At 49.2% G+C, this 22,957-nt stretch overlaps 3 protein-coding genes across 5 annotated transcripts; 1 reads left to right on the top strand and 2 right to left on the bottom strand.

The window, feature by feature from the left end:
• Window positions 1-1,047: 1,047 nt before the first annotated feature.
• ccng2 (cyclin G2) lies at window positions 1,048-5,868 on the top strand. Its single transcript, XM_072662029.1, has 8 exons — window positions 1,048-1,151; window positions 2,003-2,141; window positions 2,264-2,401; window positions 2,483-2,733; window positions 2,897-2,975; window positions 3,098-3,196; window positions 3,620-3,822; window positions 4,842-5,868. Exons 2-8 carry the CDS (start codon window positions 2,037-2,039, stop codon window positions 4,969-4,971), a joined length of 1,005 nt encoding a protein of 334 aa, XP_072518130.1. The 5' UTR covers window positions 1,048-1,151; window positions 2,003-2,036; the 3' UTR covers window positions 4,972-5,868.
• On the bottom strand, window positions 3,530-16,537 carry taf1c (TATA-box binding protein associated factor, RNA polymerase I subunit C). Of its 3 annotated transcripts, none has more exons than XM_072662024.1 (15): window positions 16,164-16,537; window positions 15,660-15,771; window positions 14,886-14,938; window positions 14,664-14,762; window positions 14,493-14,548; window positions 13,968-14,215; window positions 13,754-13,879; window positions 13,129-13,246; window positions 12,842-12,913; window positions 12,180-12,315; window positions 11,968-12,093; window positions 11,128-11,305; window positions 10,761-10,892; window positions 8,815-10,329; window positions 3,530-4,727 (listed from the first exon to the last, which is right to left on the bottom strand). In XM_072662024.1, the coding sequence occupies exons 1-14, from the start codon at window positions 16,374-16,376 to the stop codon at window positions 8,819-8,821; spliced, it is 3,180 nt and encodes a 1,059-aa protein (XP_072518125.1). In that variant the 5' UTR covers window positions 16,377-16,537; the 3' UTR covers window positions 3,530-4,727; window positions 8,815-8,818. The 3 variants fall into 3 exon arrangements, with proteins under 3 accessions (XP_072518125.1, XP_072518124.1, XP_072518126.1); XM_072662023.1 differs by having other exon boundaries at window positions 3,530-3,835; XM_072662025.1 differs by lacking the exon at window positions 12,842-12,913 and having other exon boundaries at window positions 3,530-3,835.
• Window positions 16,538-18,240: 1,703 nt separating this feature from the next.
• On the bottom strand, window positions 18,241-21,179 carry LOC140539331 (proteinase-activated receptor 3). The gene is made up of 2 exons (XM_072662027.1): window positions 20,989-21,179; window positions 18,241-19,890 (listed from the first exon to the last, which is right to left on the bottom strand). The coding sequence occupies exons 1-2, from the start codon at window positions 21,050-21,052 to the stop codon at window positions 18,794-18,796; spliced, it is 1,161 nt and encodes a 386-aa protein (XP_072518128.1). The 5' UTR covers window positions 21,053-21,179; the 3' UTR covers window positions 18,241-18,793.
• Between the last annotated feature and the right edge of the window lie 1,778 nt (window positions 21,180-22,957).

Genomic DNA, 22,957 nt, shown 5'->3' with positions numbered 1-22,957 from the left:
CATACTGCGCAGCTCGGCTCGAGACGTGTTAGTTCTGAGGGGGCACCGGACTCGTTTGGGGGGCTGATATTATGTAAAAGCGTCGTTATAACGCTGTTTTTCAGGTTAGGTGTTTTGAAGTGGGAATGGGGGGCGGCTGTGGCTCGCTTAACGCTGGGACTACTTTCTCCGGCGGACGGATCTGTGATGTGTGTGTATTACGTAAAGCGGAGGAGGCCGGTGACTGACAGTACGACGGTCCTGCCTCGGAAATGGCACAGAGACATACCCCCAAACATAACACACAAACAATACGGTGTTAGATATATATATATATATATATATATATATATATATATATATATATATTAGAGTATTTCCTCGGTCTATTAAAGGGTATAATGCGTGTGGTAGCGATTTCGAAGTTTGGAAAATTGGAGTAATTTCGCACAAATTCGTTCTGTTCTTTTTTTTTGGCCACATCCTTCAAAAAGGATCATAATTTCAGATATTAATATCGGATAAATGATATAGAACCGAACCCGGTGTGATCTGATCGAGTCGGTTGTTTTTAATGAAAGGACAATCGGCAAAACGTTTTCCAATTTTCACAATTGCAACTCGTGACAAATAATATTCGAGTAATAATTGTGTGTTTTGAGTCTAATGTGTCTAAAATAAATCATAAACAGACAATCAAAGTAAATCAACGACAGAAAAACAACAAAAAGAGCAGCCAATGAGAATCCGACCAGTGGTGGCCGAGTACATGGTGCAGAGCAGCCAATCAGGAGCGCGGATTTTGGGCGGACTATTTGAACGCTGAACAGTGCTCGAACCTGATTGGTCCGTGGCCTTGTCAATCGCAGCAGTTAAAAGACCGTATTCACAGACGGCGTCGCTGCGTACGGAAAGAGTTAATAAGACAAACACCTTTATTATATAAAAAAAAATAATAACGACGTGAGATATATTAAATATGTCTAAGAGAGGAGAACGGACTCAAACATCGCCTCGCGAGCGTAAAATCAATAGTACGTTTCATACGTGCAGGCCGCTCTGACGCAAGCGTGTGGGCGGGGCAACGGGCGACATCAACAAAAGGGAAAAGGCTTCCGAAAGAGAAACAGCGAAGGACGAGGAGAGACATGAACATCTAGTCCACAGCTCCGGTGAGGGCTTATTCATTTTTATTATTTATTCATTTACATGTTTAATGTGCGGGTCGTTTGTATCCTGGGGATCGTGGTGATCGAGCTTTTCTGTCTGCCTGTTGTTTTTGTGTACAGAGGGGGTTCATTTAACCCTTCCTGTTCAGATCGACTGGCTCAGATCAGAAGATTTAATTAGTCTTTTATTAATAAAAAATAATAAATAAATATAAATAAATAAAGTGTTCGTATTAATCATGTTGTTTAGCTCTGTCTGTTCACCGTTAGCGAGCTGGCTACGCTTTTTACGGCTCGGCTCTGCTCGGCTCGGCTCGGCTCGGCTCGGCTCTCCCCCTCGTCCACAGCCAGCTCAGCTCCCTAATACATTAGCTAACTAATATCTGTCCCGCTAAATATGAGCTGGCTAATATCGTAAATATATTTATTAGTCAATAATGAGGATTTGGCTCGTTTTTAAGGCGAGAAGTTGTGCATATCTGAGCCCCGGTGCTTGGGCCCCTCCCCCGCCGTCGACGAGCTGTTTTCCCCCACAGGGAGAAGCCCGGAGGTCTCCCCCAGCTCCTCTCCGGACCTCCCCTCCTCTAATTTACCTCTTTTTGACCTTCTTAAACGAACCAGTGTCGAAATCCACGCTTTTTAACGTGCTGATGGTGTTTCTAGGCTAATATTTTGCACCGTACAAAGGGCGAGAACAGGCGAAATCTGACCCCGCGTCTCAGCTGAGGAGGTGGGCAGGGCGAATCCCGACCCTCCGCCCTCTGGCTGAATGCAGGCAGGGCGGTGGAGCTCCTCCAGACTTGTGTTTTTTTGGTGTATTTTTTACTAATTTGGCCTCTTTCCTTCTCTAAAAGGATTTGTAGCCTTGAAACAAGACCGAGTCTGGACATGGAGGCCTTCAAACTCATGAAGGAACTGAAGGCGAACTTCGAACAGGAGCTCAAGTTCCTCCCCAAGGAGTCCGGCCTGAGCTTGATCGAGTCCACCAGTGAGGTAAACCAGCAGATCCTCCACCACCTCCACCTTCCTCCACTCAATCATAAAAAAAGGTTGTAGATGCTTTAGGAGACTGGAGATCTCTGAGATGTCCCTCAAACTCTCTCTCGTTTCCACAGCAGGGGAAGGGAATCTCAGCCAAATGTCGTGACGCCAAAGTAGAGGACCTCTGGAGCCTGACCAGCTTCTTCGGTTACAGCACCCAGACCTTCGTCCTGGCCGTCAATCTGCTGGACAGGTTCCTAGCCCTGATGAAGGTACGCCTCTCCGCCGAGAGTGTCGCGGGCCCCTCTGAGTGTTAATCCTCTAGGTGCTAATGCGCCTCCCTCCACCCGCAGGTTCAACCCAAACACTTGGCCTGCATCAGCATCGGCTGCCTCCACATCGCCGCCAAGGTGGTGGAGGAGGAGTGCGACGTTTCGTCCACGCACGAGCTGATCCGCATCGGCCAGTGCAAGTTCACCGTGTCCGACCTCAGCCGGATGGAGAAGATCATCTCGGAGAAGCTGGACTTCCAGTTCAAAGCCGTCACAGCCTTAACCTTCCTGCACCTGTACCACGCCATCGCACTCTCGCATACCTCACACAGGTAAGGCACTGGCGGGCAAGGTTCTGGCGGCGCCAGAGTCGGGACAGCTCGGAGACGGGCAGGGCCGCACTCTGAGCTTTGGGCACTTGTTTGTGTTGCTATGTCTTGCTTGATCTGGAACGTGGAGAACTGAGAACCGTCCTGTCGATTTCTTTTTTCCCAGGAGCGAAATCCTGAACCTAGACAAGCTGGAAGCCCAGCTCAAAGCCTGCCTTTGCCGGATTGTTTTTTCCAAAGCAAAAGTGAGTATTGACACAGCAAACGAGACGGACTTCGAAACTCCAGGGCTTTTAACTTTGACCGTGACACTTATCTCCCTCTCTCTTTTTTGTGTGTGTGTGTGTGTGTGTGTCCCTCTTTCCAGCCATCGGTGCTAGCGCTGTCCCTCCTGACCCAGGAGATCGAGGCCTTGCAGAGTGCTGACCTGCTGGAAATCGCCCAGCGCATTCAGAGACACCTACGGGTAAAAGCACAAGCCCTGTTGACCCCTGCTTTATGAGCCCGCAGTAAACCGGTGCAGATGACCCACTTAAATTCGGCAGACGACGACGACGACAACAACAACAACTGTAGTCTTAGGGTCACGATTTTAGTTTAATCGATTAACAAAATATATGAATAATAACTGGGCCAGTCGTTACAGTCTGGAACACACAAGTAGGGCAGCTCTTTTTGACCCCAGCTGTGATGCAAGCTGCCCCTAAAAATAGACCCAAGCTTTCTCTGGGGCATGCTCAGTATCCTCACACAAGCTAGAGTGGGCTGAGCTCAGCTTACACCCCCCCCCCCCAAAAAAAAAAGCCCCCCTGAAGTGTATCAGTAACTTTCCTGCCCCTGACTGTTATGTAACCAAGCACTCTTCTGTCGGTTCCTCGCGCCTGCGCAGATCTCTGAGCCGGAGCTCCAGCGTTGGAGAGGGCTGGTGGGTCAGTGCCTCGCTCAGTACTCCTCCCCAGAGTGTGCCAAACCGGACCACAGGAAGCTGGTGTGGATCGTTTCCCGTCGGACCGCCCAGAACCTGCACAGCAGCTACTACAGCGTCCCCGAACTGCCCACCATCCCGGAGGCCAGCTGGGATGAGAGCGAGAGGTACAGGACTCACCTAGACACACACATACATACACGGGGGAGAGAGGGATAGAGAGGGGGGTTATTGCTGATCATACAGTGCTGAGATTAAGGCTGAAACGCACCACTGGAGCTGATCTACCAGCTCTCTCTCTCACTCATTCAGGACCAGTACACCTATTAAGGTCTTTAATTCACAGCTAGTTGCCTGCTAGTCCTTTTTTAGGAAGTTTATCCTGTGCTTATCCCAGACCCTATCACACCACACGCCTTAGAAACATACAATAGAGCCATTTAAAACGGGACAGCTGACGAAAGGAGGGGGGGGGGAACTAAAACTAAGCCCATAGGAGAACAAAGGGCAAGAAAAACCCCAGAAGATTCCCAATAATGCATCATTTTTTAGGGGAATCTCAGAACACGCCCTCTCTCAGGCTTGCGGTTTCACTTCAGGCTTATTGGCCGACCGTAACCACCCTGTTACAGAGGACAGTATGTCAACAACAGAGCCAGTCACCTTACACACACACCAGTCATTCCGTCACCCTCACGTCATCGCCAAGCCTCACCTCATCCCGTCTCGCCTCGTCAGGTGAGAACTGGTGGAGCCGCGAGCCTGACTCCGCCCCGCCCTCTCTAGTTTCCAGCCAGTGTTGTGTGTCAGATGGGCGTGACCGGCCAGGTCCTAGCAACCATGGGTTACTCTGCTGTTACCTAAAGTAGCTAACGACCGCTTTCCCCTCAAGCCTTGACCCTACCTGTAAATGCCCCCCTGCGCAGTCAGCATAGGGTTCGGTGACCAGGCTCCTCCGGGGTGGGTCCGAATACGCCACGGTTCATAGGTGTGGTGGGACGACCAGACAGCGTCTCATGAGAGTGACTCATGGTGTTGGGTGTGTAGGGCTTTGCGCAGCAACCTCTGCCTACTGTTAGCGAACAACACATTATTATTATTATTTATATTATTAATTATAATTATTATTGAATACTATGACCCAATCATCTGATCATCCCCCCCCCCCTTTTTTTTTCTCTCCTAGCGAGGACTGGAGCGAGGACCTGAGCTCTGGTGAGGAGTCCCTGAGCAGTTCGCTGGGCAGCGACGCAGAGGGGCCCTACTTCCCTGCGCACTTCCGCAAGCTCGCCCACAAGCAGCAGCTGCTTGCCTGAACCGCCTGACCAGCAGCGCAGCAGCGCAGCTACCCAATCGGAGGCCTTTCCAGCGCTCTACAGGAAGGCCTGGTCCACGGCCACAAGTTTAATCTAGCTTCCATCCATAACGTCAGCAACCACCCAGACCTCTCCCGAGTAAAGAGCCACTGTGCCTGGGTTCCATACAATAAGCTCGTCTAGAACCCAACACCATCTATTGTCTTTACACGACTGACGTGACGTGGGTCGCTACACCTGCACCTGCGCCCACCATCGATCCTTCTTCCGTTTCTCTTGTGCTTTTTAAAAGTTAGACAGAATTGCACACAGCAGGCAGCTAAACGGCTCACCGTCTGTTTCAAAACAGAAAAAAAAGACTTTAAGACGTTTTTAGTGTTTTTAGTCCGTTGGTGCGCCGTCAGATCCGCTCAGACCCGTCACAACATTCCAGGAGCTGCAGCCGAACACGGCCGAGATCGACCAGACTGTTAGGAGACCACGCAGGACCGTACTTTGCACAGCTGCGCGTAGCGAGCACTGTGGGGAAGCGGCAGCGGGGACTATGCACCCTCCATAAAAAGGTTATAGCACCATTCTGAATGTGTTCAACCGGTTCAGAGACATCCAGGTTGTGTTTAGTGCGTGTGTGTGTGTGTGTGTGTGTGTGCATGGGAATGTATGTGAGTGTAATGTTGTAACTCTTACACTTGCCAACTTAGAAGGTTAGGTTAAAGTTAGCACAAACGTGTCTGTATGGAGTAACAGTAATAAGTGGTGAATGTGTGTGTGTGTGTGTGTGTGTGTGTGTCAAAAACAAAGTCTAAAAAAATGCCATAAAATGTAAAAATGTTGATAAAAAAATGTAAATTTGTATAATGTAAAAAACAAAAAAAGTCTGTATAGATCTTTGTAGATATTAACTTATTTATTATTGTTATTTTTGTCATGTTATATTAAAAAAAATCAATATTTTGAAACTTCTGTCTCTTGGGTTTTAATTTGCAGCTGGAAAATGAATGGCATAAAAAACAAACTGGATTTACAAAAGATAAATAACATTATTATAGGTTATAAATAATAATATATAATAATTAATATAATATATATAAATAATATTTATTAAAGGATCAACATTCAGACTAAAAATTGATAAATAATTCTAAGATCTATAAAAAGATCAAAATTTAAATTTATATAATTATATAGAACTTATTATTTATTAAACGCCTTAAGTTAACTTACGCAAACATTATCTTACGACACACTTCAAGGTTTTCTTATGAACAGAATTTTTTTTTTCAAATTTAGAATAAATAAATAAATAAAATAAAAATCAGTAAACATGAGCTGGAAATGACCGTTAATGAAACGGCCAACAGCAAAAACACTTATCTCCACATTTTATTCTGTTTAATTAGGCTTTTTGTAATTCAGCTTTGTTTATACTGATCATTTTAGAGAACTCAGCCTAAAATATGTTTTTTTTTATTTTTTTTAACAATACATGTTGTCCTTAAGTTTGTTTTTTGAAGTGAAATGTAAAAAAAATAAATAAATAAAATTATTATTTTATTTCTGTGAGTCCGGCCTCGGATCTTCCGGCTCAGTCACTAGCAAACGCAGTGAAATCCAGCACCAAGCCGATCTGAGACTCCTGAATCTGAGGCCGTAAACAAGTCAGGGCGTTTCCCAGGCCGTCTGCAATCAGCCTCAGCAGCAAAAGGAGACGGATTGCTCAACAACTTCCATCCAGGGCAAAGTGTGACCCTTTATTTTCCACTGCTCAAACACACACTCAGCTGTTTTCCTCAGACATGGTGAAACCTGTGACGTGTGAACAGCTGGTCTGCGAGCCTGCGGCCTCTCCCCGGCACAAGCCCTGACAAAGGCCCGACTGTGAGAAGGGAAGAAAGGAGGGAAGGGCCTCGCTCCTGCAGCCCGGCCCGGCATGGCCCGGCATGGCCCAGGATTCTGCACTGCTCGACGCGCTGGACTCCTCAACATCAACGAACCGTGGAGCGTGAAGGGTCCGAGCGCCGTGACCCTCTGTGTTTCTGACCTTCACCAGCAGCCATTACTGCTCCATTAAACCATCAGCTACACAACAAAGCCCTGAAGCTAACGCTCTCCCTCACATCTCCCTACGCCAGCGCCTTACATTAGCAACGTTAGCACACTTAGCTAAAGAAGCTCTTCATCAATAGCAGGACTGTTTTCTTTGTATTAGCAACGTTAGCACACTTAGCTAAAGAAGCTCTTCATCAATAGCAGGACTGTTTTCTTTGTATTAGCAACGTTAGCACACTTAGCTAAAGAAGCTCTTCATCAATAGCAGGACTGTTTTCTTTGTATTAGCAACGTTAGCACACTTAGCTAAAGAAGCTCTTCATCAATAGCAGGACTGTTTTCTTTGTATTAGCAATGTTAGCATATTTGGCTAAAGAAGCTCTTCATCAATAGCAGGACTGTTTTCTTTGTATTAGCAACGTTAGCATATTTGGCTAAAGAAGCTCTTCATCAATAGCAGGACTGTTTTCTTTGTATTAGCAACGTTAGCATATTTGGCTAAAGAAGCTCTTCATCAATAGCAGGACTGTTTTCTTTGTATTAGCAACGTTAGCACACTTAGCTAAAGAAGCTCTTCATCAATAGCAGGACTGTTTTCTTTGTATTAGCAACGTTAGCATATTTGGCTAAAGAAGCTCTTCATCAATAGCAGGACTGTTTTCTTTGTATTAGCAACGTTAGCATATTTGGCTAAAGAAGCTCTTCATCAATAGCAGGACTGTTTTCTTTGTATTAGCAACGTTAGCATATTTGGCTAAAGAAGCTCTTCATCAATAGCAGGACTGTTTTCTTTGTATTAGCAACGTTAGCACACTTGCCTGAGGAAACAAGCACCATTAGCAAGATCGTTTTCTGTATATTAGCAACGTTAGCATATTTGGCTAAAGAATTAGCAATATCTCTATCCTGTCGTTAGCAACATTAGCATATTTTTTGTTAGCTTTTTTCCACAATGTTAGCGTATTTGGCCGAAGAACCCCTTAAACAATAACAGGAGCGTTTAACTTGTATTAGCAACGTTAGCATATTTGGCTAAATAATTAGCAATATCATTTTCCTGTTGTTAGCCATGTTAGCATAGTTTGCTGAAGAATGTTTGGAAGATCCTTAAGCAAGACCCCCCCCCCCCCCCATTTTTTAGCAACATTAGCATATTTGGCTAAAGAACCTCTTAAAATACAATCAACAGCACGTTAGCATACACTATACATCCAAAAGTTGCACCCATTGTTGACACAGATGTGCAAATGCACACACACAGCTTGTCCAGCCCTTCTAGAGAAGTACTGCCAATAGACCAGGAATGCCATCAAATCCTCACAGCAATGCTGCTCCTCCTCCAAAGCAGAGACAGTTACTCAAACACCCTGACTTCAGAAGAAACCGTGAATAAATGAGCAGGTGTCCCAATACTTTTGTCCAAATAGCGCACATTCAGCGGAGGACTCCGGAGGATGACCCATTAGGGAGGAACTACAACCAAACCTCAATTCAATCAATTCGTCCTGAACCTCGCACACGCAGTTGCCACGGCAACCTCACAGCAACGTATGCCATCAAACCAGGCTTGCCCTTCAGAGAGAGGCTCTTCACAGCCTACTTTCACAGTGCTGGAGCCCAGAGAGCCCGAGCGACTGGTCTGCACCGATGGGCGCGAACAATGGGCCCAAATGTCGCCCAGGGATTAACGGCCGCAGCGCCGAAGCCTCGCCTGCAGGACGGGGGAACTAGGAGGCAGACTATCTAGCACCGTTACCGTTGAGAACAATTAACGTGAGAAGAACCCAGTCTTACCTTCTCAGAATCCCATTCGAGACTTCTTTCTCTGAGGCTGGGAGGCCTGGGAGGCCTGGGAGGCCGGCCTGAGTTGGGACGGACGCTGCGATGCCAAGGTGATCCTGGAACGCTGCAGCGGCGCAACTCCTGAGGAAACCAACGGGGTGTCGTCGTTCACCTCTCCAGGGTCTTGGGAAGGTTCCTGGGAGCTGAACAGAGAGCTGAGGTAGTCCTGCTGCTGCTGCCGCCGCTGCTGCTGCAGGCTTGGCTTCAGCTGGTTGGACAGCTCTTGTTTCAACAGCATTAAGGGAGAAGACGTGGAGCCAGCCTCGACCGTCGAGGTCTTTCCCGGGAGGTCCTGCTGGGTTTGAGACGGAGAAACGTGCTCCAGGCGCTTACAAGTTCCAAGCTCTTCTCTCGGAGACGGTACGACGGGTAAGGAACCCTCCGCGGCCTGGCTCTCGGGTACCCTCTGAACGACGGGGCTCCTGGGTAGCGTCTCGGGTTCTGACAGCGGGCCGTCCTCCGCAGCGCTCTGAGAATTCGGGAAGCTTTCCGAGTCGGATCCCAGACACTGACTCGTAGCCGAAGACCACCCTGAAAGGCTGTCCTGATAGCTGACGGACGAAGTGAAGCTTCCGGAAAGTGCCACGCGGGTTCGGGCTCTGGCGCGCTTCTCCTGCCTGCGTCTCCTGCGCAGGGCTTGGATCTTGGAGTCTCGGTTCAGGCCGAGCTTCTCCTCCCACCAGCTCCTCCACCCGCCCGCCCAAGAGGCGCTCAGCCGCTGGCTCAGGTCGTCCTGCCAGTCCGAGGCGTCCACTGTGCCTGGGACGGGGGTGATGTCCAGAGCAGGCAAGCAGGTGCCCCCGTGAACCAGCAGCTTCTTGCTCTTCAGGGCATCGGTCAGGCTGGTCCTCAAGCTCTGAAACTTGTCCTCCTCAAGCCGATCTTTGCAGTGACCTTTGAACTGCATCACATCACTGGTCTCCAGTTTCCTATGTCTTAAGCTTCGCTTCTTTGCCAGGGTCTCGGCCAGCAGGGACTCGAGCCACCTGCTCCAGGTAAGCGTTAGTTCTTCGCTAGGCGTCTCCGGACACGCTGGCCTCACCGGACGAGCGCCACGGATGGACGGCACAGGAACGGAAGCAGGTTCTTCTGTATCGGAAGCGTGAGGACCGTCCTGGACATCGTTGACGACCACTTCTACTTGGCTTAGCATGCGCTGACGTAGCTCTCGCTCAAAATCGCTGTCAGAAAGCTGCTCCTCGTCGGACGGAGCAGACGTTCCTTGTCGTCTACCGTCTTGTTGAGGTTCCTCGGCTGGTTCTTCCTCCGGTACAGAGGCCTGTGCTTGCTGGGACGAGTTCAGGATGGATGGCGATTCTGCTGAATCCACGTTGCGGGATGGTGCCGAGGGATCTGGGCGGGAGCCGCTTGAGTCCGAATGTAATTTCAGCATCTGGGAGAATACGTCTCCAGCTTCCGTCAACTGGAACACCGCCAGGAAGTCATCGCTCTGGGTTGCCGTCAGGCCTGAGAAACCAAAAGGAGGCTCAGATCACTCAACGTTATGACCACCCCTGACCTGATGACTCCAGACCGTATCAATCTGTTTCTCTGCAGAAACAGGACTGACCACCACAGAGCCGACCGTAGTATTTGGGTGGTGGGTCAGTACTCCCAGCACTGCAGGGACACTGACTGACGTGCTAGCGGCGGTCCACAGGACGCTGCCTGCTGGATGTTTCTGGATGGTGGACTATTCTCACTCAACATCATCATAATCACCACCATGTCAGTCATGGTCACTGCAGTGCTGAGAATGACCCACCTCCCAAATGTGATGGTCGGTCCTGTGAGGGGTCCTGACCGTTAAAGACTACTACAAGGTGCTCCTACGCGGTCAGTGGTGCTCACCCCGTACCGTACCCCTCTGAACACTTCGTAGATGAAGGGACGCTCACCTGCAGCTGGAACCGCCAGTCTCTTCTCCGCCTTGTGCCGTTCGTGAGGGAGCAGCTGAAGCTTCAGGCTCTCGCACGGACTGCAGAGCTTCTGAACCGGGCTGTCGGACTGACATGGCTGTTCACGTCCCCCTTTAACACACACACACACACACACACACACAGAAATTCGATTAGGTCTGGAGTTGAAATCTGCCGGGAGGTAGCAGGGCTGTGGCCACCGCTTTATGGGAAGAACTTTTGGAGGTTCTTCAGTTTGGAACTGTGCAGGTGAACGTTTCCATAAGAACCTCCAAAAGTTCCTGAAGGATCTCATACTTTCAACAGTGTAGGTGCTTCTGCAGGACGCCCTGCCGCCTCCCCCCACCTGAATACTGCAGCAGCACAGTCTCCTGCGCTCCCCGAGCTCCCAGCAGGATTTTGGAGGTGGTGCTCGAGCCGAGCGCTGGCAAAACCTGGGCGAAACACGGAGGAGACTCCATCATGTGCTCCCACTTCAGGGCAGGGATGCTGGGCATTCGCTCGTCCAGGACGTACGCCGAGAACTGCAAGAGAGCGGGCGGAGATCGGAGGTCATTTGGTCAGTCGGGCATTCGCACATCATGCCTGACTCTCGGGCTCGGTTCGAGTCAGCCATGTGTGAAGGGGGTGGGGGGTGGTGGGGGTTGAGGGATTTCCGGTCCTGTTTTGGTTGCGGTCTTTGGAGAGACGTGAAGCAGAAAATCAGTGTACAGAGCTCAGCCATGATGTGCCGGACAGCGTGAAGCTGCTGATCTGGGCTGTAAGGCTTCATTTAGTCGTGGTGTCCATTAAAACATCTCCAAGCTCTCTTGGTAGTGATCCTGCACCATATGCAGTACGGACAAAAGTATTGGGACACCTCCACAACCCATAGGCATTAAAATGGACCCTTTGTTCAAAGCTCTCTCTCTCTGTGGTTCCTCCTAAACGCTTCCACTGTTCAATAACACCACTGGAACCAGTATCTAGGGGAGTATCTAGAACCACGCTGAACTCTTTAGAACCACCCGTTCTTCTTTCACTCGTGTGTAAGAAAGGCAGACTGCACGGCTAGGGGCTTGAGTTTATACAGCTGAGGCTGAACGGGACTGAATCAGACAGTGATTAAGAGGGGTGTCCCAATACTTTTGTCACGCCACTCCAAAACTAACTGTACAGGAGGAGGGGAACCTGGGGGTGGGGGTACCTGTGTGGTGATGAGGTGGTGGTAGGCGTGGACCTCGCCCATATACTTGGATACGATCACCCTCTCCCCGCTTTTACAGCCGGCCGTCTTCCCAATCCGGAACAGTGTGTGAGAACAGTCACTGCTCTGCAGAAAGAGAAAATCAGTCAATAGCCAGGCAGGACGTCCGCCGTACAGGGACCAAAACGTCACCTGGATGTTAGGGGTCATACCCTGCTGTCCGTGAGCTCTGCTCCTGTCCGGTCAGCAAAAACCATCACCCGTGGGTGCGCTGAGAACTCGCACCAGCGCCACGCCGACTTGCCGTTGAAGTACAGGTTGGACTTCTCTTCTCGAACCTTCTGCATCCTGGACCATAAAGATCACCCACCACAAAACGCATTACAGGACAGCCTCAAGTCCAGTCCCGAGTCAGCAGAGGCAGAGTCAGCACAGGCTGAGGCCTGTCCCAGATCAGTACAGTTCAGTCCTAGGTTGGGTCAGTACAGGCCAGTCCCAGGTCAGTTCAGTACAGTCCAGTCCCAGGTCGCATCCCAGGTCAGTACAGACCAGTCTCAAGTCAGGTCAGTCCAGTCTCAGGTCGCATCCCAGGTCAGTACAGTCTCAGGTTGCGTCCCAGGTCAGGTCAGTACAGTCCAGTCTTGTGTTGTCTCTTGAGTGAGTACTCGCCAGTCTCAGGTCGGGTCAGTACAGGCCGGGCCGGGCCAGTCTGAAGGCCAAACCCAAGTCAGTGAAGGCCAGTCTCGAGTCTCAGTGTATCTTCTAGGGCACACGCTGTGCTACGACACGGTGATAGACATATCAGTTCTGCACGTAATGTTCATGCACACACACACACACACACACACACACACACACACACACACACACTTACCGCTTTCCTACAGTCCAAAGATAGGCAGCTCCACTCTCGCTGGCTACCACAAGTTCTCCACAAACATGAGGGCTACAAACACACACACACACAAAGATTACAGGATGAGGTGCTGCTTAGGTCACAAACATCTCATGGGGGCGCTGCTATCTTGCCGTCTTCAGAACCATAACGTCCAGTGTTTGTTCTTGTTCTCTCTCTCTCTCTCTCTCTCTCTCTCTCTCTCTCTCTCTCTCTCTCACTCACACACTCACACACACTGTGGAAGGAAGGCGCTCAGAACACACCTGACGTTGAGGCTGGTACAGCGCTTCTTCAGTTGGATCACCTCCAATGGTCGCGGGCGCTGACCATCCTTTATTGCCCACGCAGCGCAGAAATAATCCGAGCGCACCCCGACCTGAGCTGGAGACACACACACACACACACACACAGTATTTTATATACATACACACTGATTTTGGAAGAAACCATGACTAAGCAAGTGTCCCTATACTTTTGTCCATATATTATATACACACAAAACATTTGGACAAAAGTATTGGGACATCTGCTCATTTACAAAAAAAAAAAAAATAGAATAAATGAATCCTGCTTTTGTTGGAGTAACTGTCTCTACTGTCCAGGGAAGAAGGCAGCTTTCTACTAGACTTTGGAGGAGGGTTTGATTGCATTCAGCCACAAGAAGAGTTGTTATTCTAAAGGAATATGGTTCCTCCGCTGCTTCACGGCTCAATGTCGGGAAGGGGGCTTTTTACCCCTCTAAATCCCACACTTGGCTTTAGGAGGCATGGTGCCAATAGATACATCGGTGATGATCTGCTCATTAGAAGGGGTGTCCACAAACATTTGGACAAACAGCGTCTGCACACACATAAGCCAAACGACTGACCGAACACCCCCCACCCCCACCTGCGTCGTCCACTCGGGCCGCGCTGATCTGCCGCACCGCTCCGTTCAGATTATACACCAGAGGCTCGTTGCTCACGTCCACGCTGGGTTTCCCCTCACTGAACTCCAGCACCACCCGGTGGAAATCTGAGGAAGTGCAGTTAAGGGCTAAAAAAAAAAAAAAAGAGAGGAGGTCAAATCTGGCCCACGTACAGAACCACCAAGTGAAGGATACTGAGAGAGTCCAGCGCTTCTCCTCTGGGATAGATCAGGCAGGCCTCTCTCTGACCCCTAAAGTCCTCGAGGGGAACACAACCCAGAGCGCCGCCGGTGGTGTCGGGAGAGAACTGCTCCTGCTCCCTCTGAAACGTCAACTCCTCGTGAAGGAGCTCAGCCAGGAGGCCTGGTGGAACGTCACAGATAACGTCCTCCAGCAGGCGGCGGTAGCGGTGCACGTACTCCGAGGCGTGCTCGAACTCACACCTGCAAAACAACAAAAAAAAAAAAAATGACACTTCCAACTTACCCAGGCTGAATCCCAAACGGCTCGATATTCCCTAGCGCACTATGGGAGAAGCCGCTACTGTAGGGATTAAGGAGCCATTTGAGACGCAGCCTATCTTACCGTACATCACGTTAACCCCTTAGACCCTGTATGCAACTCCCACTACTGCCATAATTAACATCAGCTTCATTGGGCCCAAAATCGAACCCTGAGGAACACCACAAAATCCGCTGGATAGATAGGAGGGCTGCTTACTTCTTATACTTCAACCTTCGTACTAGGTTCTTCATTCTGCCCATGCTGACGCAATCCTGGGGAACAAGAAGGAATTCGGACATCATGACCTAAAACACGACTCAAGAGTGGTGTAAAGTAGGCCGCCACGGAAGAAACGCTAAAGGCGGTGACGGGACGTCAGAAGCACACCTTACGTGATCGGTCTTTGCGGAAGTTGAAGTGCTCGCCAAGCAGACGGCCCATGGTGGAGAAGGAATCCATGCAGTGATGCACGTAGAAATGCTTCATCTAAAATAAAATTTAAAAAATCAATCAATCAATCAATCAATTGATACATCAAATAAATAAACAAACATCACCGTTAATTCATCTACAGACGCTACGGCCACAGAGCCAGGATTTGAGACTTACATGCTCTGGGAAGTCATCTGGACTGAAAGGTGGGCCTGAGGGTATCTTGCGAGCTTGGATGGGGAAGAAAGCACACAGTACTTCATTAGACCCCTCCCCCCATCCTGCTGCAGACGAACCCCAGACAGGGTTCATCTGTGACCTTATTTCAGTGAGAAGAACCTAACCGAGCTTTATTAGAACCGATAGGAGCGGCGACGTTACCAGCTAGCAGCCAAAACAGAAGCTAAAGGTAGCTTCTAATGCTAACTCTCCACTCCACCTTAAAAAGTGCGGCGGTTAGTGTGTACATTTCAACAGCAGAAGAACTGCTGCATTGCTTAAGGTGGAAATGAGAGTTTGGGGATAAGGAACACTTTAGCTATCAGTGAGTTAGCTTAGCTCAGAGCCTCAACACTGCTAACCGCTAGTCACCTTGAACACAGCCTTTGACTCCATTCTACTTGAAAATATGAGCTGTAGGTGTGTTGGGCTACAGTCGGATTCAGGTGAGGCAGTCCAGCTAGCCCAGACGTTGGAGATAAGCGACAATAAAAGGCCAACGTTAGCTTGTAGCCTAGCACGGATTCCCGTTTGCTCCTCAGGAAAAGCCACAGTCAGGTGAGTCGAGACTGTGACGTAACAGTTTTGGGGTTTTGAAATCGGCCCGTTTCCCAGCTCTGTTTTGGTTCTACTGGATGTGACCTTCTGAAGAAGGAACAGCAGCGTTGAGGTTTTGAGGTTCGAGGTTTTGAGGTTCACGTGCAGGTGAGGACACGGTTCTCAGGACGTTACCTGAATTGTGGGGCAGCAGTGGCGTTACCACCGGCTCAACGGGGATCCACAGCTCGCCCTCCATCTTATGCTGGCCTTTGAACCCCAGCAGCGTCGCTCCCTCCGTCCCACACTGCAACAGTTCAACACACACACATTCGCAACCCTTAGACCCCCTGGGAGGCGGCTAACTCACCCTGTTAAACATGGTGGTGGTAGTAATAGCAGCAGGCCTTAATAGCAAGGGGGGGGGGGGGGGTCAATGCATACAAACAACCACTCACTCACTCAATCTAAAATATTTGTGGTATGACTACAATACCCAGCATGCATTGCACAAACATAAAGAGTACAGTGATGCTAAGCACCCTAGCAAGCCTGGACTGTCATGCAAACCTTAGAAAACACGGGAGAACCAGAAGACGTAGGAGGTTCTAGACTCTGGTGTCAATCATCACCACGGGTTTTAGTTAAGGTGGTAAATACCACCTTAAGCTGCTAAACTAGACCCATGCGTGTTTATACCTGAGCCAGGTCCGCGTGACCGCGCAGTATTTGCCCATAGGAGCCCCAGCCGTCAAAATTGTGCTTGGGCTCCAGTTCAGGAGGACCATCCAGGTAAAAATGAGGGAAGAGCTGAGCTGGGAAGCTGTTGTCCCTGTTGTCCATCTTGTCCATCTTGTCCATGTGGTCCACGCGGATGGGGGGCGAAGCACCGGCCGAAACAAGTCCGGGCATGTGCTCCGGCAGCCTCCCCCTCAGTCTTCGCTCGTGCGCCGCTTTATTTCGGATCAATTCGGTTTGCAAAACAGCGCAGAATCCGGATTCAGCGACTTAAACCCGGACATTACTCCGAATTAGTGAATTTTACAGCGGAGTAAAGCGAGCACATGGTGACCGGCGGCGCGAGCGTGCCAAACAAACTACGTCAGGCGCGCTCAGCTGATGAGCTCCACCACATTTCAAAATAAAAGCCGCACGAAAATAAATGCTAAAATTAAAGTTGACAAATTTCACTCATGCACGTATATGTGACACGATATTTTGGATTTAATTAAAAAATAAAATTACTAAAATACTTTTATTTACCGTCATGGATTTTTTCAATTTTAAGGAGCACGTTTGACGTATTGATATTGATGTTGATATTGATTTATTTGTTTAAATTATAAGTTTAATATTTTCATCTTTTCTTATTATATTTGTAAGCATTTTTACTTTATCCACACTTTTATTTTTACACTATTGTTTCCTTTTACTACTCACAGTACTGCAGTGTGTACTTACCTATAGGCTTTTTGCACGATTTGAAGTCGTCAGGGTGGGACTTTTAATTTTTAAAAGCTGCATTGAAAAGCATAGCTTATATTTAAGCTTTATACATAATTCTTACGATTTTAATTTCATCAGTATAATTTATTTAGTTACTTTTCAGGAAGGTCGTTTTACGTTTCATTTACTTAAAATATTATATAATATATTTATATTATATTAAAATATAACAGTTTCAGCTTTTCTTTTATTACTCACAGACTTATAATAATATATATTTAATATATATTTATATAGACTTATAATATATATATATATATATATATATATATATATATATATATATATATATATATATATAATTTTATACAGTAATCGTCTTTTTTTTATCTGCCTTTTTTATTTTTTAGATTTTTATGTATTTTAGTTTCATACATTTATGGTGTTCCTCAAGTGCCAGACAGTATTAAAGGCAGTCATAATAATTATTATTTATAAATCCAATTTTTCTTTTTTGTTTGGGTTTGTTTAGAGGTTATCTAAATCTCCCTCATAGGAGGGATTCAGAGAGTTAGTTCCAGTCCACTTACCCTTTTCAGTTCTGCTTGGGCCAAGAGCAGCGCTGGCTCTGCTGAACCCCCCCCCCCCCCAACACCACCACCACCACCACCACCAAAAGCATTAAATCACCTGCACCCGAAACGAACACAGCCCTGACTGTTAAGACGTGTAGGCCTCGACATGATACCGTACACATGTCCAAAAATTTGTGGCCACCCCTTCGAATCAGTGCATTCAGATCGACACTGAAGAACCTGCTATAGGGCTATAGAGGGGTGTAAAGCCCCCCGGCACTGAGCTGTGGAGCAGTCGCGAGGTCTCGCTAGTGTCATCCGAGCTAAAGATGGTTATCCCATAATATTCTGAGGTTACTGTGTTCCTTTATTGCCTGTTTGGACAGAAGTCGGTGGCAAACAACCGTAAACAGCTGTTGCCTAATGCTGCCCAGCAAAGCGTCCATTTAAAGAAAGCAGTCGCTTCATCACAAAAGGCTTCAAAAACAGTTTAATGACACAGGTGACCGGTCAAATGATTAGATTCAGACGTGTAATTCAGAGATACTAGCTCCATGAAAACAGGCATGAAAGGCAGGCTGTAGGGTTTAGCTTAGCGACAGAGCATTTATACACATGTTTAAAGCATTACGGGCATGAGGCATGACCACAGCCTCTGGACAACAGCTAGGGATCTATGTACAAGGGGCACCTTGATCAACAAGGCTAGCTTTGTGCTAACCCCCACCCCCCACCCCCTCCCACCCACCGCTCTCTCTTCCACGGCCCACACAAACAAACATACATCACGGTCCAGGCAGCCCGGTGTGGCCTTTTCAGTCCGGGCTATTCACACGGCCGGTGATTTGTTTCTGTGTAAAGGCTGCTGGCTCTGGTCAGCGGTCTGGAGCCAACGGCTGGACCTTTAGACGCCTCCCTTTTTTCCAGAAGACCAGAAGACGCCGATCGGTACGTCGATCAGATACACAGATCAGCCATAACATTAAAACGAACCTGCCCAAGATTGCGGCCTCTGAAGGTGCCTTGTCTTGGTTCCTTCCTTGGAGCTCTGCACACCATTGTTGGAACACCCAACAAACAATGACTGAGGTTGTGGAGATGTCCCGTCTGACCCAGTGGTCTAGAACATCACAGTTTGGTTCTTGTCGTAGCGTCTCTGATTCTTACTGTTCTTGGCACTCGCCGCTTAACAGATCGGGACAGACAGGAGCCGCTGGTCTTCACGTCCCCTGGCAGGGGTTTCCATGTTATGGCTGATCGGTAAACATGACTATCAGTTCTGTCAGAATGTCGGGTCGGCCAGTAGATCTAGGTTGAGATGCTGAGGGTTTTCCCCTTGCGGGTCATGAAGTAGAGCTTCGTCCCCGCAGTCCTGGACATGACCACGAACAGAAACGGGTCCAAGCAGCTGTGCAGGCAGCACAGGCACACGGCCACGTTGAAGTAGGCGTAGAAGTTCTCCGCTCCGCTCGAGTAGAGTCGCGCGTAGTGCAGGAAGTGGATGAAGCTGCTGGGCCCGAAACAAAGGACGAAGATGAAGAAGACCAAAGTGCTGGCCTTGATGTAGACGCTCCAGTCATGGTGAGAGCGGTTCAGCTGCCAGACGATGGAGGCGTAACATGCCGCGGTCACCATCAGGGGGAGCAGGAAGCCCAGCAAAGTCAGGCCCAGGTTGTAGTACAAAAGAAAGGCATAGCTGCTCTGATCTGCTGGGAGAACATCATGGCAGGTGGTGATCCCGAGCTGAGGGATCCTGTAACTCTGGCGGACCAGCAGCTCAGGCACCATGGCGATGGAGAACACCAGCCACACGGCTAGGCTGGCCCAGGCGGTGCAGGATCGCTTGGGCAGACTCTTGTAAAAAAACGGGTGCACGACGGCCAGGTAGCGCTTCACGCTGATGCAGGCCAACGTGTGTGCCGAACAGTACAGGTTCCCGTAGAAACAGGCGGTGGTGAGGCGGCAGGCCGCCTCTCCGAACGTCCAGTCGTTGCCAGAGAAGTGATAGTGCATCTTCAGCAGCAGGCTAAGGAGGAGGAGCAGGTCCGACGTCGCTAAGCTGCAGTACAGAATGGCTGAAGACACCGTCCGGACCTTGGACCCGATCGTCACCAAGATGGCGACGTTGGCAGGGATCCCAACGACGATGGCCAGGATGTATGCGGCCGGAATGGCCCGAGTGCTCAGGGGGGCCTTGAGGTACAGGGCAGTGCTGTTGCTGAGCAACCGCAGTTGCACGTCAACCACTCCAGAGGAGGAGGAGGAGGAGGATGACGAGGACGAGCGAGTCTGGGTTTCCGTGGAGTTTGGAGGGAGAGGGAGCTGAATGGGGATGGTCTGGCCCCTGAACGTTCTCGGGTTGATAAAGTCCGTCCGGTTCCGCCGGTTCTTCTCCGTCTTGTTCCCTGGTTAAAAGGGGAGGAGGGTTAGGGGTCGGCTGCTGTTGAAGCTGCTCAGTCATTCAGGCTTAATAAACATCATGATAACTTGCTTAAAACATCACATCAGGTACAAAACAGGTCCATCGGGTACAGCTAAACCCATCAAACTTGCGCCACGTACGTCTTAAGCCAGGGAAGGGCAACTCCGGTCTTGGAGGGCCGGATTCCTGCACCAAGCACCCCTGATTCAACTCACCTGTTAATTGCCAGGCTTGGTAGGTCTGTTAGAGCAGGGAAACCTGTCCCAGCCCCTCGTTGCTAACCCCTTAATCAACACACCCATTTAGACAGCAATATGCAAAAGTCTGAGCACCCCTGGTCAAGTTAGTAGAAGACAACCTGATCTTCAAAATCCATCAATGTCAGTTTACAGGAACATTGGAGGTGACCTGAGGATCGCTGGTTTGAATCCCAGGTCATTCTGCCTGCCAGAGCCTGGGTTCTGGAAGGTTCCCTGCCTCATGATCCTAACGAACTTTGGAAACACGTCACGTGGACGTCATGGAGGTAAAAAAAAAGGGGTTGCAGAACTTTATGAAAAGCACACCGTTCCAACTGTTAAGCATGGGGATGGGTGGATCGTGCTTTGTGTGGCTTGTGTTGCAGCCAGTGGCAGGGGGAATTTTGATGGGATTAAATCCCAGCAAACTCTGGAAGCAAACCTCAAACATCTCACAAAGCTGACGATGAAAAGAGGAGAAGGACTACCTCAGGAGGAGCAAGCTGAAGGTTTTGCAGTGGCCCTCACAGAGCCAGGAGGGAAGTTGTTCAGTACCCAAAAAATAGAGCCTCACTGAAAGCCTCTCACCTTCTTCTTTGTTATTTTGAAAGTGTCAACGATGGAAATCTTGCTTAAAAAGACCAGTTTCATCTTTAAATTCATAACCTTCGGAGATCTTTCGGATCTTTCGCCTGGCGATTCACAGGACGAGATATTTAAAGCCGGGGTGCCCAAACCTTCACGTACCATCCTATACTATAACAAGGAGGCAAGCCGTCAGCTCTCAACAACACAAGCTACAATCCATGGGTTGCTTGAAATGGTCAAAAAACCAACTGTACCTCTGCCTTGCGCGATTCCCGAGAAGAGCGAAGCCATGAGGAACGCCAGGAGAACTCTTCCCATGTCTGCGCCGACTAGTTCAGTCCTGTCACACTGAAGAGCGCTGAACACCAAGCGTTCACAGAGGGGCTCTCAGAGGCTCTGAGAGCAGCAGCGCGGTGGAAGCCAACCCACCTCCTCCTCTCGTCTGTGTTGAAGGGGGGCGGGGGTCTGCATGGAGTCGTCGACTGCCTATAAACAAACATCGCTCTGAGCTGCCGAGTGCTCGCCTCTTTTGCTGCCACTCTCTCTCTCTCCCTCTCTCTCTCCCTCTCTGTCTCTCTCTCTCTCTCTCTCTCTCTCTCTTTCCCAACATCCGGAATGCCACCATCCAGTCAAATTCCTCAGGGCTGAAATCACCTCTCGGGTCTGAGCTGTTTTCACATGTCGTTTCTTTCACTTTCTCGGATCGGGTCGGACCATTCCCCTCTTCAGACAGTTTGTGTCTGATAACACCCTAGCAACCACCTGAGGCATCACAGCAACCACTTGGCGCAAGCAAACACCTGGAGCAGTTCAGCACCCACCATCAGCATCTGCTTAGCAATTACACAGAATGCCAAGTCAACTAACCAGGATACCATTGCAGGCATGTAGTAATTCCACAACAAACACCATAGCAACTACCTAGCAACCATTTAGCAAAACCATAGCAACCATATAGGATACCATAGCAACTACCTGGAAGACCATAGCAACAATGTAGCAATACCCAGGCAATTACCTGGGACACCATAGCGTCTGCCCAGCACTCACCTAGCAATATCATAGCAACCACCTGGGACACCATAGCATCTGCCTAGCACCCACCTTTCGATTCACAAGCAAACACTCAGCATCACCTCAGCAACCACCTGGGACACCACAGCATCTGCCTAGCAACCACTTAACAATATCATAGCAACCACGTGGGACACCATAGCATCTGCCTAGCACCCACCTAGCGATACACAAGCAACCACTCCCATCACCTCATAAACTACTTGGGACACCATAGCATCTGCCTAGCAGCCACCTAGCAACATCATAGCAACCACCTGGAATACCATAGCATCCACTCAGTAAGCCCATTGTGACCACCTTATATACCTTGGCAACCAACTGGAATAACATTGCAAAAGTGTAGAAATAAACCCCACAATAACCCCTTAGCAATACCCAAGCCACCACCTGGGACACCATAGCAACCACTTTGGATGCCATAGCAACCACTTAGTAAGATCATAGCAACCACCTAGGATACCATACCAACCACCTGGATTACCCTAGCAATACCATAACCAAACACAACGTAACACCATATTAACCACTTATCAGCACCTCAGTAACCACCTAGGAGCAGCACAGTAGGCACAGTTCCAGCTCCGGATCGTTCTGCCGGCCTGTGCGGTACTGTGTACGACTGTCCCTCCGTTTCACATTGTTTTAATCACAAACCCACTCGCAAATCTTTCTCGTGAGCAACTGTGCTGTAACTCATTCGGGATTCAGGATGTTATGGCTGTGAGGAAAGCAGGGATTCCAGCTGTTCCTTAGGAGAACAGCCTGGCTCTGAGCTCATGGAGCTGATCGTATGTTCTTTCCCGCTAAAGCATTCCAGGAATGAGCGCAATGGGCAGACTACACACAGACTGAGGAAGTGGGGAAAAGAGTGACTCACAGTCTGACTGTCGGACTGTCCTTTATGTGTGCTTGTGACTGTGAGGTCATGTGGGATTTGGGGCCATGCAGGGGTCGGCCGGAAACCGGACAGATAAACGCTGCCTATGGGACAGGAAGGGAACGCCCAGCTCTTCACATGCCCCACCTTCCAGGTTAGCCCCACATATGGATGTCCACCAGGGTCTGCAGTAATGAGACTATTAGCGGGTTCAACATGGTTCCCATCTGGGTTTCACATATGGGGCCTAGATGGGACCCATGTTCGAT

This window comes from Salminus brasiliensis, chromosome 18 (assembly GCF_030463535.1).
Source record: "Salminus brasiliensis chromosome 18, fSalBra1.hap2, whole genome shotgun sequence".
NCBI classification, from domain to species: Eukaryota; Metazoa; Chordata; class Actinopteri; order Characiformes; family Bryconidae; genus Salminus; species Salminus brasiliensis.
This window is presented reverse-complemented; position numbering and strand designations above follow the sequence as displayed.

Coding starts and splice junctions, on each gene's coding strand:
- ccng2 (XM_072662029.1), top strand. CDS start 2,037: ATGGAGGCCTTCAAACTCATGAAGGAACTGAAGGCGAACTTCGAACAG. Junction 2,402..2,482: donor GGTTCCTAGCCCTGATGAAG/GTACGCCTCTCC, acceptor CTCCACCCGCAG/GTTCAACCCAAACACTTGGC. Junction 3,197..3,619: donor GCATTCAGAGACACCTACGG/GTAAAAGCACAA, acceptor GCGCCTGCGCAG/ATCTCTGAGCCGGAGCTCCA.
- taf1c (XM_072662024.1), bottom strand. CDS start 16,376: ATGCCCGGACTTGTTTCGGCCGGTGCTTCGCCCCCCATCCGCGTGGAC. Junction 14,939..15,659: donor ACTGCTGCCCCACAATTCAG/GTAACGTCCTGA, acceptor TCCCCATCCAAG/CTCGCAAGATACCCTCAGGC. Junction 11,306..11,967: donor ACCACCTCATCACCACACAG/GTACCCCCACCC, acceptor GCTCTCTTGCAG/TTCTCGGCGTACGTCCTGGA.
- LOC140539331 (XM_072662027.1), bottom strand. CDS start 21,052: ATGGGAAGAGTTCTCCTGGCGTTCCTCATGGCTTCGCTCTTCTCGGGA. Junction 19,891..20,988: donor GGGAATCGCGCAAGGCAGAG/GTACAGTTGGTT, acceptor CCTTTTAACCAG/GGAACAAGACGGAGAAGAAC.